The 15,853-nt window shown below is 35.0% G+C and overlaps 3 protein-coding genes across 4 annotated transcripts; 2 read left to right on the forward strand and 1 right to left on the reverse strand.

Annotated features, from left to right (window-relative positions):
• Positions 1–304: 304 nt before the first annotated feature.
• Positions 305–4,719, reverse strand: LOC107821897 (phosphatidylinositol:ceramide inositolphosphotransferase 1). Its single transcript, XM_016648354.2, has 11 exons — positions 4,465–4,719; positions 4,239–4,328; positions 3,197–3,283; positions 3,027–3,095; positions 2,632–2,712; positions 2,188–2,259; positions 2,026–2,086; positions 1,841–1,943; positions 1,189–1,284; positions 1,061–1,107; positions 305–950 (listed from the first exon to the last, which is right to left on the reverse strand). The coding sequence occupies exons 1-11, from the start codon at positions 4,495–4,497 to the stop codon at positions 832–834; spliced, it is 858 nt and encodes a 285-aa protein (XP_016503840.1). The 5' UTR covers positions 4,498–4,719; the 3' UTR covers positions 305–831.
• Positions 4,720–6,721: 2,002 nt separating this feature from the next.
• On the forward strand, positions 6,722–11,937 carry LOC107821896 (uncharacterized). 2 transcript variants are annotated; one of them, XM_016648353.2, is made up of 4 exons: positions 6,722–6,861; positions 6,954–7,063; positions 9,735–9,918; positions 11,133–11,937. In XM_016648353.2, exons 2-4 carry the CDS (start codon positions 6,992–6,994, stop codon positions 11,705–11,707), a joined length of 831 nt encoding a protein of 276 aa, XP_016503839.1. In that variant the 5' UTR covers positions 6,722–6,861; positions 6,954–6,991; the 3' UTR covers positions 11,708–11,937. The 2 variants fall into 2 exon arrangements, with proteins under 2 accessions (XP_016503839.1, XP_016503838.1); XM_016648352.2 differs by having other exon boundaries at positions 6,730–6,861; positions 9,735–9,955; positions 11,128–11,937.
• Positions 11,938–14,492: 2,555 nt separating this feature from the next.
• LOC107821898 (18.1 kDa class I heat shock protein-like) lies at positions 14,493–15,389 on the forward strand. The gene has a single exon (XM_016648356.2). It carries the CDS (start codon positions 14,599–14,601, stop codon positions 15,178–15,180), a length of 582 nt encoding a protein of 193 aa, XP_016503842.1. The 5' UTR covers positions 14,493–14,598; the 3' UTR covers positions 15,181–15,389.
• The last annotated feature ends 464 nt before the right edge of the window (positions 15,390–15,853 follow it).

A 15,853-nucleotide genomic window follows, 5' to 3' on the forward strand; every position in this document is an offset into this window, starting at 1 on the left:
AAAAAAGGTAGCCCGGTATACAAAGTATCCCGCGTTCACGCAGGGTCAGGGAAAAGGCCGTACCTCAAAGGGGTGTAATGTAGACAGTCTATATCCCGCGTTCACGCAGGGTCCGGGAAAAGGCCGTACCTCAAAGGGGTGTAATGTAGACAGTCTACCCTAATGCAAGCATTAATGTTGATTACACGGCTCGAACCCGTGACCTATGGTCACACGGAGACAATTTGACCGTTGCTCCAAAGCTCCCCTTCATTAGATGGCCAGACTAACATTATGAAAAACAAAGTGCCAGATGTTCGCAGAGTACAAAATGTAAAAGATAATTTATTGACTGAAAAAGATGGAATTCCATTATTACATTTGATGCCATTGATTTTTAACCATAGGCACCAAGGAGACATCAAAAGCATTGACCTGACCTTGATTTTGTATTCCTACGCTATAGACCAAAACTACTAGACTTACATGAACCCCAGTCATCATTTTCTAAACCAACCTTGTAATGATATTGAAACAGAAGTGCCCTTTACCAGCTTCGGTTAGTTGCCCTCCATGTATTGTCCGTACACTACTCATCACTGTTTCAACATGCACTGTGCTTAGTGGCAGAGCGAAAATTCAATAAGGGTGTTCAAAATTTGAACATCCTTTACCAGTGGGCTCCGCAAGGGTGTTCAAAGTCTATTTTTTTTTATCAATAACAACTACATATTTTACCCTATACATAGTATAATTTTTTGTGAAGGATGTTCAGTTGACTACCCTTGGCCACACATAGCTTCGCCCCTCCTGACTATGCTCCCATCTATACACAATCCAGAACGCAATTCTCTATATCCATTCTGCAGGATCTCCAGAATTTCCATTCAGAAGTTTGTGATTCTCTTCCTTAGTTTTGCTATTCTTGCTCAGTGGTAGAAACAATACTGCATTAGTGCGGTCAGGCAGTTCTGAAAGAAATAACTCAGTGCTTCAGCAAATTTTATATCCTTTCGTATTAAGCGAAAAAGATAGAGTAGCAATAATTAAGTAAATGCAAAGAGAAGATTAGGATGCTAACCTGGCAACTGTTTGTCAACGAAGAACACTACTAGATTAACAGTGTACCTGTAGAGCTCAATCAAAGTCAGACAATTATTTGCAAACAACAGTGCCAACACGGAATATCAAGCTGAGAGTTTCACTCACCATGCCACAGCAACGTCCACAGTGTAATGTTTGCGTGATGCAACAATAAAGATGCTCTGAGAAATAACAGCTAACCAAGCACACAGTTTTATGATCCTACAGAATCAAATTGAGCAATCATACAAATTCAGGCTGTCGCAAAACACTTAATTCAAACCTTCTTTGTTCTTCTTTTAGGGCATCCATTTTACATTAAAGAAAATAAAGGGCAGCCCGGTGCATGAAACATCCCGTGTTTACATAGGGTCCAGGGAAGGGCCGCACCCCAAGGGAGTGTGATGTAGGCAGCCTACCCTAATGCAAGCATCAGTGGCTGATTCTACGGCTCGAATCCGTAACCTATAGGTCACACTGGGACCTATAGGAAGAGAGCTCCAGCATCTCAAGAAATAGCATATAAATCATATACCCTATGAAGCTATTTCAGTAAAATATTGCAGACATAAGAAAAAAGGCACTTAAGTCAGGTTAAAGAAAAAGAAGAAAAAACAAAAAAGCAAAAGAGAGAGAGGTTCTGTTATGTTGAATAAAATTCAGGATTAACTACCTTGCCCAGCATTCACCACTAGAATAGTTTCATTCATCAGAAATAGAGCTCTAATCTGAAAATCAGATCTTACAGAGCATTATACAGCATATTACTGCTAAATACCTTCTTGTCCCGTATTTATGATAACTCCGCACAAAGACTAGAGAGAATATCATATGAGATGAAAATATCAGATCACCACAGCCGTAAAGCACGCCCCTAGGAACTGCACATTCATAAACATCGCATAATCACACTGTAACAAGAACAACTGAAAACAAAAGTGAGTGAAGGCAAATGTATCTCACAATTAATGAATAAAACTTCTAAAACACTATTCGGAGGAGGCAGTGTGGCAAGCTTTGAACCCTACAATATCAGAAGATAGACAGTTAACATAAACACGCAGCTCATAGACAACACAAGAGTGCTAACTGACAAAGCATCAACCACATGAGACAAGTCTTTACCTCACGACAGTGATAATTTGGACCAGGAAGCTGTGTAGAGTAGAATGTTATGATCCGAAGGAACTGACAAGCCTGGAGTGAACAATCATTTAATGACTTAGCAGATCTATAATGGATCACTATTGACTTCTCTCTAAAAAAAAAAAAGGGCAGCCCGGTGCACTAAGCTCCCGCTATGCGCAGGGTCCGGGGAGAGGGTCTATTGACTTCTCTCTAAATGTTTTCTTATTTGTGGCCAAGCGGTAACCTAAGGATAGATTATAAAGCATTCAGGAAGAGAATTAAAGTTATCCTTGCCAACAACATTAAACTGAATATAGAAGCCCAATGATGATACCATATTGACTATTTTTCTTCCTTTTTCAACGGAGAAGTAGAAACTCGTCAAGACTTTAACATATTAAAGAAACACAAGAATGACGCCTAAGAGAATTGGTAACTTACAACTAAGAAAGCCAAGACCCTGCACCATATCAGAACTGTATAGATCTTTTTGATCTTGAAAATGAAAGGATGGAATGTCCACTGCAGCAAAACAAGAGCAAGAGTTAGAACAACAAGATGCAATATCAAACCTAAATGGCAAGTTAATAGACTAAAATTTACAACGAACTAAAAACTCCAAAGTCCGTTGGAAGCTATGGAAACATTCTACAGCCAGATGATTAGAGTTTAATGTCCAGGCTTCCCCGATTTCTCAATCCTGAAGCAGCTTGGCCTCACATTTTCAACAAATACAAGATTTCTTGAAAGTACCTCTATGGCATTATGAATGAAAGACACAAAATATGAAAGATTCAGCATTAGTTCATGATGGAAAATCACCAAAGCCAACTCACCAAGACAAAAGACAGAAAGATGGTGGTGAATACACTTTCACTTATGTAACCTTTCTCTTGCCCAAGCTCCTGTAGTTATCAATTAAAGAAACCAAAAAGGAAAATATGAGTGGGCATCTATCTACCAAAAGAGCGGAGGTAAAGAGAACCAACTACCAACGGAAACCAACCGGAACAAGAAAGAAGCCGACATCCTGAAGAATAGGTCCAGGCCGATGTATGTAGTGAACCCCTCGAGCAGCAAGTCCATGTATGTACTGAAGAAAGGAGAAATATTTACAACTCGTAGACGGTAGATCTAATACACACTAGGATCATGAAGAAAAACAATAAAGAGCAACAAAAAATGACGTACCAAATATGACAATGACAAATAGTAGTAGCCAGAATAACTTCTAACAGCAGGGAAATACGTCAACAAGAAAAAATCATAAATTGCATCATTCGATAAGAGGTGAAATCTAGAAGGTGGCTATGGAGTCTAGGTGCTCTTTAGGTGTATTATTTGTTTGTTAATGGTAATATTTCACAGTTATTACCAATAAGAGGTGAAAGAAATAAAATTGTTTGCTAAAACTTCTGCTGGTTCCCCCCTCCCCCTACCTGCCCCTAGACACAAGAATAGAACAGAAAGTATTGAAGAAAGAAACACACGACTTTAGGCAAATATTCAGAGTGAAGTGACTGCAAACCAAGATTAAAAAATGTGAAATTTATTAAGCTTAACCTGAACTAATAGTTCTTTAAATCAAACAAGTCATAATTTTGCGACAACAACAACAAACCCAGTGTAATCACACATAGTAGGGTCTGGCGAGGGTAGAGTGTACGCAGAACTTACACCTACCTTGTGAAGGTAGAGAGACTGTTCCGATAAACAAGTCATAATTTTGGAAGGAAGGAAAAGAAAGATGATTAATTTACACATCCATATTGAAAAGCTAATCAAGTCACAAACTCTGATCAAGAACTCCTAGAATCTTCAACTAAAACCAACGCACCCCACATAACAAAATAATTCCTTTTCGTGTCACAAGCCTACATACAACAAAAAACGACTATTATGCCTAACTAGTTGAGGTTGGTTACATGAATCATATATAAATTCCATGCCACAGTCCAAATGGTGCAAAAAAAAAAAAAAAAAAAAAGGAAATGATGTCTTACTAACAAAGCAAAAACAGAAAACTGAGGGTTTTGATCAATATAAACCTGAAATATCAAACCGGCAAGAATATACTTCCAGTTCTCCGCAAGAAGTTTGATTTCTGTTGCAGTCTCTGCACACACTCTCTTACATAGCTGCTATCCGTAACAACAACAATCGACGATCAACCAAACACACACACACACACACACAAAAGTTAAGAATTTACTGAAGCAATAGCAAGAATAAAAAGGGAGTTCCAAACTTGAAGAAATGAAGTAAAAGACGAACCTTTGAAGCCTTACGACCAATGTAAAACGACATCGTTCTCGAATGTGACCACTGAGTAGTGAGTACTGACCACCAAGTGTAAGTATCACATTACAAACCAACTACGAAAGTCAGAATGATTCATCCGAAATTATACTACACCTTCTTTCTTCTCACAAAATTCAATTATAACAGCCTAAATTTCAATCTGATTCCTAGCCTAAAAAATAACTTTAATCTCAATATTTTTGTGAAGATTGAATTTTCATGCTGTGTGTTATAAGCGTGGGATGTAATTATATATAGTATCTAAAATATTATATAGAGTATCTACTTTTTTGGAGTTTGATTAGTCTCTACTAAAACGCGAGTTGGACGCGGAGCGGCAGTTGAAAGAAAAGAGGGGAATTTTTAGAGTAATGGAAAGAACGAATCAAGCCAAAAATGGACAATTTTATCGTTTGTTGTTGATTTTGCTGTACTTATTGTTCTTTTTGAAATCAATATCCGAATTTAATCCATATTAAGTAGAGTAGCAACTAAGGAACAAATACCATAAGCTACTAAAGTGAGGCACTAACAACTTGTTTGGATGGTTGTTACTTATTGTAATAGTATTGTATTGTTATTCTAAAACAATGTTTGTTTTGATTGTTTTGTTGAAATTTGTTGTATTGTATTGTTAAATTTATTGTTCCGGAACAATGAAAAGTCTCATTTTTCTAAACAACCGATTTGGTGTGGTGGGATTGTTTCCTATTTTTCTTTCCAATTATGCCCTAACATATTACTCCATAATCCTCTTTCACCCTTTACCTATTTTTTTTAAACTCCAAATCTCCCACCTATAACCTACTTTGTCTTCATCTTTTTTTTTTTCTAGAACTTCTGCCGCTTCCAACTCCAACGTAAAACTGCTAATTTTTTCCTACTAATTTTGTTAGAATTTACATGAATTTAATTGTTTAATCTATTTATAAGACATATTTGGTGATAAATTAGTAGAAAGGGTTTTCTTAAATTATTTTTATGTGTAATTCTTGATAAATTTAATATTTAAACAATTGAGGGTATTTTAGTAAACTTATCAGTTATAGTATAGTACGATACAATCAAACCAAATAGCAAAATGTTATTTAACAACAACAAACAATACAATTTATCCAAACGTTATATTCATAAAATGATACAATACAATACAACACAATACAATACAATATAAAACGATGGATAACAACCATGCAAACAAGCTGTAAGGGAGAGTTGGAGGGGCTAACTCTTGTTAAGCGTATGAAATATGGGTCAATATAAAGCTGCACTTTATAAGATTGTAAGTAATCCACATTTATTTACAAGAAATTAAATAAATTATGTATTAGCTATACACAGATATAAACAGGAGGAATTGGGCCTTTATGGCTTTTTACAGGAGGAATTGGGTGTCATTTAAAGTTTAACCCCGTTAAAAAAGGTCAGGAGAAAATATCATCATGCTAGATTTTTGGGAGCAAATGTTAGAAATTTTCATATAGTGATCATTTGGATTTGTCATAAAACAAGGAATCACCAGGATTTTTCAACGTTGTGAATGAAATCCTAATGATCACCATAACCATCTGTTAAGGAAAATTCTGACTATTGCTAGAATTGTTTTTCAAAATTCTAACTAGTGTGCTTCAAAATTTTGGCGAAAGGCTATTCTCCTAAGACTTTTTTAACAAGGTCAAAATTTAAAGGGTGATCCTAAAAAGGTTCATTCTGCGTAATATTCTTGATTGGCAGCGTATAAAGAGTCCAAACTGAATTTACCTTTCCAAAAGGTAAGGGATCTTTATCCAAATAGCCGTTCACCCAACCGCTTAAACTAAAAATAGTCGGTGGAAGTATAATATCAGGGACGGATCCAGAGTACAAAGACCGGGCTCACCGAGACCCAATAGCTTTTATTTATACCTTGTATATGTACTAAAAAATTCATTAAATATCTATAAATATCATATTGTGAACCCATAAACTATTGTGTATTAAGTTGAGATCGTTGCAGGAACCCATTAACTTTAAATTTTGGATCCTTCTTTGTATAATATATACATAATTTATATATTATATGTGTATAATCAATATATAATGCATGTAGATGGTTAGAAAAAATAAATAATAAATATAACCGGCTATTTATGTAAAGATTACTTACCTTTTTGCAAAGTCCAACCTAGCCCAATTTAAGGGTCCAAACTAAAATTATTTTTTCTGCAAGCCCAACTACTACTTTCTAGGCAGTGAGGTTTCGTGTCCCATTTCCGTAACCTCCCCGGAGATATAAAGTCAAAACACTTCTTTATCATAGCCCAGCGACACTGTAAATAAAAAGATAGAGCTCCGTCTTTCCTTGTCCTCTTCGTCAAAATATTTGAGCAGGTAAATTAAATCTCCGTCCTAAAGTCTTCTTGTTGTTAATTCTATGGGATATGTTAATCGATGATTCATTGTCTCTGTTGGCCCATATACAGAGTTGAGCATTTTATGACTTGAATTTTATTATACAACAATGGAGGTGGCTTCCAATTTCCAAACATTGTCTTTCGGACCTCGAATCAGTCGACCCCACTTCCTCAATATTGTGAGTTTTTGTAACATTTCTCGCCTGTTGCGTTTAGTTTATTTTTTGCTGGCTAATTTAGATTTTTTGAGTAGTGGGGTTGTCTAAAAGGATTTTGCTGTGCTAAAGAAAAATGTTGGGAGCTTAAATTCACAAGCTGAGCAATTTTATAGTTTTTGGTTCCTAATGCTGATACAGTTCCAGTATTTCGCGATACAAATTTAGAAGTAAATTGAGTGTTCCTAAAGAGTAAAGCAAGGAATTACTCTTGAACAGTCCACTCGAGCTGGTAACCCAGATGAATTTAGAGAGAAGAGAGAGAGAGAGAGAGAGTTGATACAACCTAGGAGAACCACACCCCAAAAGCTAGCTATTAAGGTGGGAGAGCCCAAGGCTATGTAAACCCCACATCAACACATTGCAATACCGATGCGGGACTCAAGTCCCATACCTTGCAATGGACCATAACAAACCACCACGCTCCGCATCCGTCGTCCCCGACGGCTGTGCGCTAGACTTTTCTAGCCCCGGGCTAACATTGCAATACCGGCGTCACCATCCATGACACGGTGGACACGGAGGGCGGTGGGTGGCGCTGATACCATTAATACAACCTAGGGAGAACCACACCCCAAAAGCTAGCTATTAAGGTGGGAGAGCCCAAGGCTATATAAACCCTATATCAACACATTGCAATACCGATGTGGGACTCAAGTCCCATACCTTGCAATGGACCATAACAGAGAGATTTTATTGATTTTCTTCCCAAAAACAGAATGATTACAATTCCAGTCTAGGTTAGCTAATAAAGGAAGAACAGTTTGGGCGGGAAAGTTAGTTGTAACTAATTTTCCGGACCCATGTGCTCTAACTAACCCCTAACGACCTCCTAACTAATTGAGCCAGCTCAACAACTAATCATCAGCTAATTTTACTAACTAATATCGATTACAATCAACAGAAATGGAAGGTGCCTTAATTGGATCATATCAACTGCTTGTTTAGGCCTTTTCGTTATTTCATTCCCATGGTGTTGAATTTTGACGGGAAATTTACTTTTGAGGGGTTTTACTTGTTTCCTCTTACCTTTTGGACTTAATCATTTTTGTACAAACTTAAGCAAATACCTAAGGAAAAGAGAGCATTGATAGCTTGGTCTCATTGAAGGATATAGATTAATGTTAATAAAATCAACCTGTCATCTGCTATCTGGAAATAATATTTCTCTATTCAGTGAAATAAAAATTCAAAGAGGTATGCCACTTTTGCATTTGCTATCTTTTGTACTAATTGCATCTACTTGATGCCATTAATGATATCCCTTACTTCATCAAAAAAAATAATTCAAAGTGGTATGTACTTTTGATCTCCAAGTATCGCCGCGCGTACACCTTGTTTCAAGTTCTTGGTACAAATCCCATTTACACTTAAGACAGTTCATAATCTTGATAATCAACTGGCAAAGTTTTTCGGCAATTGCAGAGGGCCTGTTTCTAGAAAACTGCAAAAGCTCCAGTGTTCATTTCCTAAGCTTAACGTTAACATCTTGATTGATTATGGGTTCTATTTTTTGGTCATTGAATATTTGATCGGTTGACAGTTCCTTTATCCAACAACAAATCACATGCTTCCACATTTGTTCTAGTTCTCCTCAGATTGCTGCTCCCTTTCCTTCTTTTTCATCACTCTTTCCCTCCTTTTTGTCTCCTTCCCTCTTCTTGTTTCCTTCTCCTTTTGTGCCGGATCATTAGCTAATAGACACTGACACATGTACCGTATGAAAGGGATAATGTGATTGCTGAATTTGCTAGGAATTGAATGGATGATTTAGAGCTTGGGATACTAATGGTTAATAGTTGTGCATCAAGTCATGATAAGGGTATATGCGGAGGTTGTGGATGTGTAGTTTTTGAAAAACGAATGAATTTAGGTGGAAATGGGTTGTAGAGGTAGTGGTGGTGAAGGTATGAATGTGGTGTAACACTGTTAGTGCAATGAAGGAAGTCTATAGGTCCTAAAGTAATTTTGTTTTTATAGGTAATAATTTTCCAAAGCTGAAGGGAAGGGCTCACAATTGAACGATATAATCTTTTGGTCCAGTGGGAAGTGTCCTTGGTAGTTTTTGGTTATCCTTTGCTACTCATATAAAGTTTTGTTACTAAATATGGCAGGTCTGAGATTTGTGTTTCATCTACTTCTGCTTGGTAGTGATGCTGTTTCTCTGCCTGCCGCCTTGCTGTGCTGCTGCCACTGTTTCTGTTTTTGCTGTCTTTCTTTCTGGGGTTGGAAGTTCGAATACACTTAAATCCTATTCTTTCATAGTTCTGCTGATTATGAGATCATTAGATAAGCCCATCACCTTCATCAGCTATTTTATATTATAATCAGTTTGGCCGCCTAATGTGTTCCCTGGGCTGCTGGGGCTAATGCACCAGAGTGAGTTGAGATGAAAATTTTGTCTGGGTACAGGGAGAAAGTTTAGCAGTAGTCTTGTTTCAGTACTATGAGGAATTGTAGTAGATTTTTTGCAAAATGGAGAAAATGTCTTCAATTGTGCAATTGTCAGTAGTCTCAATCTTCCTTCTTCTATTACTATTATTAGTTTTATGCTGGTACAGTTAAATGTTTGATGAACCAAAGTCTTGGCAAAATTTGATATGTATTTGGTTTTGTAACCAACTTTCAATTGTAGGGACACATTGAGTTCAGAGGGCACATAGCTTCAGCTCATACCAACATCAATGCTGTTCAGATTGATCACTGCCTTGCTTCACCTTTTCAAATGCAGTTCAATGCAGTTTCAGCTGGCAGAATTAAGATAGGATCTGGATATTTACCTGGACGCCGTGCTTTTGATTTGGAAAATGGAAATTTCAGTAAGTTCTCCTTGCTTGGCTGGAAGATATTCAAAAAGTATGACTTACCTCTCAAAGGAAATTTATTTACAACTTCTCGTTGATGAATGCATTAATTTTTCAGTATCTTTTATAGCCCTTTATAGATTCTTGTTGGCCTGCTGATGTAGCTGTTCTGAGATTGGATTCTTGGGTAGAGTTGCAGTTCACTTTGTGCTGATGCTCTCTTTGGCCTTATAAGTTCATATTAGGATTATACGGTTAATTATCTCTATGTTTGTTCTTTTAATGAATACTTCATTTAAAAACTTTTGCTTTTGATTGTTTGATATAAATCATTTTAATTTATCGTTGTTTTGCTGGTGGCTGTGTTGTATAGTATGATTATATGTTATTTGTTCCTTTTCTGTACTTTACTGTGACTTTTAATAGACAAGAGATGGAACACTCAGTTTGGTGTTACAAATGCAGAGTAGTCATAAAATAGTGTAAACTTGTGATTTTCACCAGAAAAAATCAGTTACTTTTAAGTTTTATCTCTTGTCAAATGTGCTTTGGTATCTTCCATGAAGATGAAGACAAACATTAATGAGGAGGAATCTTTGCATTTAAGGATGAGAAACTTTGATGTCATATTCAAGGTGTTTATATGAAAAGAAACTTATCTTTCATATTATATTAACATCCAAAGTACTCCGTTGAAATCACATAATCTTCTGATATTCTTTACCTTTCTCGGAACTTTATATTTAGTTGAGAAATGAAAAAAATGTCTACCCTTCCACTTGCTTTCTGTTTTCTCTGCATTGTCTGGAGGTTAGGACCTCTATCTAAGATATTGTGCATCTGAAAGGGAGCCTTGGCGTAACTGGTAAAGTTGCTGCCATGTGACCAGGAGGTCACGGGTTCGAGCCGTGGAAACAGTCTCTTGCAGAAATGCAGGGTAAGGCTGCGTACAATAGACCCTTGTGGTCCGACTCTTTTTCGGACCCCGCACAGCGGGAGCTTAGTGTGCCGGGCTGCCCTTTGCCCTTTTTAAGTATGTGCATCTGATTCTTCCTGGCTGTACTTTTATTTCCTTTACAAGTCTTCAGATTAGTGTTACATGCAGCATACCTCATACCTGCTAAGTGTGTTCTGTTCAACTTTTTTTTCCTAATTTAATTTTTTGTTTACTTCAAATTTCTTCTCCCCCAAGCTGTAAAGTCATCTAATTGTGTATTTATTCAGAACAGCACCTTTTAGGCAAGGTTCCCATACTCATTCACTGAGACCATGCCGGGTCATGAGTGAGGATTCGGAAGGAACTTTGAGCGGTGAAAACATCTTGCTAGATGAGGAAACCTTGGCGCAGGATTTAAAGAATGCTATTAAAGAGGAGAACTATGCCCGAGCAGCAAAAATTAGAGATAGCCTCCGGCTTCTCCAAGAGGACAGTAAGGCCTCTGTGCTAGCAGCAAATGCTCGCTTTTACAACTCTTTCAAACATGGAGACTTAGCTGCAATGCAAACCCTCTGGTCAAAGGGTGAGAATGTCTGTGTCGTGCACCCTGGTGTTAGTGGCATAACTGACTATGATCTTGTAATGGGAAGCTGGGAGTTTGTGTGGGCAGAATATGATTTCCCACTTGATATCGAGATCAGGGATGTTCAAGTTCATGTTAGAGGTGATATCGGGTACGTTACATGCATTGAAATGGTCAGAACCAAAGGCAGCAGCTGGGGAAAACAATTTGCTACAAATGTTTTCGAGAAGGTTGATGGGCAATGGTTTATGTGTATTCATCATGCATCGTATATCGACTTGTAAAATGTGATGAACAATAAAGCTGTTGTAGAGGTTGTGGAGATTGAAAGAGTATTTTAGGAGCTGAAGTTTTGAAATCTGGGTGCAGAAATTTTGTAGTTTTGCTTCTATTATAGGTGTTGGTGACCTATTATTATTAATAATGAATTATAATACTAGTATGTCTGTGAAATGTCAAATTGCTTAAAATATGTAAACTTATTTCTTCGAATCTGTATTTCCAACTTTTTCCACTTGATGGATGTCTTGAAACTGTAATATATTTTCCAAAAAACATTTCATTCAGTTTTCTATCAGACCTCCAGTATGAATCCTTTTTTAACTATTATTTAAAAAAATAACAACATTTATTGTTTATTTTATTTAGAGCACTTTTTTTTTATTATTAGCATATTATAAAAATTAAGCTCAACATTTAATAAGTTAACTGACTTACTAATCACGGGAAGTACTTTTTTGTCCATCTCAATTCTCCCTTTCCAACATTCATCTTCTTCACTCCATTTTTGAAAATTTAATACATATGTGAATGCCACCTAAATTCAAGATATATTGATTTATACGTCTTTTATACTTTGTATATCAAGTATCAATTTAATTCAAAATATATTTTTATATATATAATTTTTGTATATTTATTTGTGAAGTGCCATCTTATTTTAAGATGTATTTTTAATGTATATTTTAACTATATTTTATATGTCAAGTGCCATGATGTATTTTTTATGTATATTTTTTTGTATATTTATATGCCATCTTAATTAAATTTAAGATATATTTTTTATGTATATTTCACATGTCTAAGTGTCATCTTAATTGAAGATGTATTTTTTATGTATATTTTTTTATGTGTTAATTCAATGTATATTTTTTATATATATGTTTTGTATATATTAACGTATATTATTATCGAAGTAAGATCTTTATGTTAAGAAAGGAAAAAAGAAGGAAGAGAAAAACTTAAGAAAGATAATTAAAAAGAAAACGGATGGAACAAATATAGAAAATGAATTGGCTTCGGCAGAAGAAAAAATTAAGAAGATGAAAAAAAAAGAAGGAAAGCTAATAGATAAAGAGAAAAAAATGCATGATTTTTGTACAAAGAATTATTGACTTTCCATTCAAATTGTTTATGTTTAGGGATTAATAATTAATATTCCTATTTTAATAGAACCGTGTGCTACAAATATAAATATTTTCCTGCCACAACTGTAATATTGGATTTCATGCTAAGAATTTGTAATATTTCTTTTAAACTGTGTCAGTTATGTAAAGTTCTCTTATTAAAACATCAATGAGTTACACTTCACCTTGAAATTTAGTAGTAGTGAAAAATGAACATTCAAAAGTTAAATATTTTATATGTTAAATGAATAAAATTATAAGTAATATTTATAATAAAGTTATTAAAAATGATAATTTTTTATTTATTGATTCAATTGTTTGAATTACAACTTTTTACTTGTATATATCCTTATATAATTTCGTATTCGCAAAGTAATCATGTACAGTAGAGTGAGCTGCATTGCAATATCTTCATATTCATATCTTCGCCTGATTTCATATCTTTAGGTTTCAGAGCAACTTTATTAAAGTTACTTTTGATCATTATTTGTGTCTATTTCTTGGCACTGGTAGGTAAATAGTTATAAAGGTTGCCGAACTGATTTGAGATGCTGCTCCAAAGTCTCCACAGCACCATTCAAAAGAAGTTACTAAAACTTTCTTTAAGAGTATTATATTCAATATTTATACCACCAATTAGTGGAAAATTACACCATTCAGTAGTAAAGAGAATATATTGACATTATCTATACCCACGTTTTTACTTTGTTAAAGGAAATAAGTTAACTACAAGCTACTCACTAATGTAATTGCTCTCCCCTTTCGACCCTTGCGCGGAACCAAATAAGAAAGTAAACAGTTTCTACAAAAGTTAGAAGATAATTGTATGTAACTTTCACCCAAAAAAAATTATATGTAATTGTTTATACTATATGAAAAATAAGATATGTATACAATAAAAACAAGTTAAATTATTATACACTATTACTATATAAAATTATTTTATATGATCGAAGTATAAGTTAGACTCGAATTAGAATAATAGAGGGTTTGAGATTAAAATTACATTTTATAGGACGAAATAATTTTATATTTATATATGGTATGGTTGATCCTTATTTCTCCTCTAGGCTGAAGATCTCACTTTCTATTCCATGGACAAAGATAAGTGGTAGGCATGTTTAACGTACAACAAATTAAGTAGGTAGCCTCTTTTCCATGTTTTCTCCATTAATTGCAAATGAGAATAAAGGTGGTTCATGCATATAAATCATTGAGAAAGCTCCAATTGTGCGAATATCAAAAAAAAAAAGAAAAAAGATTGGCTAGCTAGAAGTCACAACCAAAAGCATTTGTTCTCTTGCATTTTCCCTTAATTGTCATTTACATTGGTTTATGCTTTTCGTGTAATTAACTTATTATAACATGTTAGTTATCATTGTCGTCTAAAAATTTACCTTTAATAACTTATAAACAACTTGATTAAATAAATATTTTTACACTATCATTGCATAGTCGATAATTTTAATCATATTAACTTTTCAAACAAAGGGGATGTAGCCTCAAGGTACCGGATTCATTTGAATCCAGCAGTAATTTGAAGCATAAATTATATGTAAAAATCAATAAAATTGTAAAATTGTAAAAGTTGAAGAGAGGTTCTCAAATACATGTTAAAAGAAGATTCCATTTCTGAAACTTTTCCCTATAAATACATTTCCCACACCATAATACATCCTGCAGCAAGCAACTCCTTGTATCACATCCTATATATTTTCTTACTAAAAGATTTACTAAATTATTTCCTTTGCCAAAACAAGACAACAAAAATGTCTTTAATGCCCCTATTTAACGGTCGCAGAAGCCATGCACGCCGTGTACAGAATCCGCCACCACCAACAACAATTACGCATCAATCTCAAACAAGTCAGGATCGACAGATTCCTTATTTTTCACCAACAACCGCAATTACTACGCATCAACCCGAAACAAGTCGAGGTCGGCAGGATCCCTCCCTTGAATTTTATCTTCAAAATCCTCGATCTCTCATAGCACCAGCTCTATCATTCCACAATGAACCCACATCTATAGCTCAAATTGAGTATAAAGGAACCCCAGAGGCACATATTTTTAGTGCTAATTTGCATGGATATAAGAAAGAAGAAGTGAAGGTGCAGGTGGAGGATGAAAGAGTCTTAAAGATTACTGGGGAGAAGAAATTAATAGAAAAAGGATATGATAACTGGCACCATTTTGAAAGAAAAATTGGGAAATTCTTGACTGCTTTTGATCTGCCTCAAGATGCTAGAGCTGATAAAGTAAATTCAACAATGGAAAATGGGGTGCTTATTATCACTGTTCCTAAGAAGGGAGTCAAGAAATCCCACGTTAGAACAGTTCGAATTATTTAATGAGTTGAATTTCTTTTTTTGCACACTATACAGTTTGATATATATTTATATTTTGTGTCAAAGATATTACGTTCAGTATTAATGTAGTGATGTGAAATAAAGAGCAAAAAAGGAAGGAAAGTAACGACTTTTTAATTAATGGAGACGATGGATTAGACTTGCTTTGTAATAGTATTAGCTACTCATATAAATAAAGGGTATTTCTTTCATATTTGTTCTTTTTTTTGGGCAAATTTGGAGTTATAAAAATTAATTAAAATAGCGACATGAATAAAGAGTATACTGCTGAGAGCTTGTTGGAACAATCTGATATAATTAGGTTCTCATAATCAAATAGACACTCTACTTATTAGTAGCCTACTCAAGAAATTTTATAAGCGATGTCACCATTGAACAAATAATGACTAAATTATTACAACATAAGCGGTGTCATTTATGAATTTTTATCTTAGACTTTTATTTTTCTTATTATATATATATGTATATAATTGACGAAGCAGTGTCGTGACACCGCTTGGGGCAAGTTGCCTACACCCCTGCTACTTACACAACACGAGTTCCTGACATCTTGCATTGTATAATATATAAACTATTGACTTATAGTCAAATCGACACTCGTACTTACATTGAATTGCATCCCCGGCCTTCTAATTCCACGAGTTGTCAACCAGAC

This window comes from Nicotiana tabacum, chromosome 24 (genome assembly GCF_000715075.1).
Source record: "Nicotiana tabacum cultivar K326 chromosome 24, ASM71507v2, whole genome shotgun sequence".
Taxonomy (NCBI): Eukaryota; Viridiplantae; Streptophyta; class Magnoliopsida; order Solanales; family Solanaceae; genus Nicotiana; species Nicotiana tabacum.

What these genes read in the sequence shown, in the direction of transcription:
- LOC107821897 (XM_016648354.2), bottom strand. Translation starts at nt 4,497, where the DNA reads ATGTCGTTTTACATTGGTCGTAAGGCTTCAAAG. An exon ending in GGGTCTTGGCTTTCTTAGTT is followed by an intron (nt 2,260 to 2,631) that starts GTAAGTTACCAA and finishes TGTTCACTCCAG; the next exon opens with GCTTGTCAGTTCCTTCGGAT. An exon ending in CAAATTATCACTGTCGTGAG is followed by an intron (nt 2,087 to 2,187) that starts GTAAAGACTTGT and finishes CTGATATTGTAG; the next exon opens with GGTTCAAAGCTTGCCACACT.
- LOC107821898 (XM_016648356.2), top strand. Translation starts at nt 14,599, where the DNA reads ATGTCTTTAATGCCCCTATTTAACGGTCGCAGAAGCCATGCACGCCGT.
- LOC107821896 (XM_016648352.2), top strand. Translation starts at nt 6,992, where the DNA reads ATGGAGGTGGCTTCCAATTTCCAAACATTGTCTTTCGGACCTCGAATC. An exon ending in GACCCCACTTCCTCAATATT is followed by an intron (nt 7,064 to 9,734) that starts GTGAGTTTTTGT and finishes TTTCAATTGTAG; the next exon opens with GGACACATTGAGTTCAGAGG. An exon ending in GGCTGGAAGATATTCAAAAA is followed by an intron (nt 9,956 to 11,127) that starts GTATGACTTACC and finishes GTATTTATTCAG; the next exon opens with AACAGCACCTTTTAGGCAAG.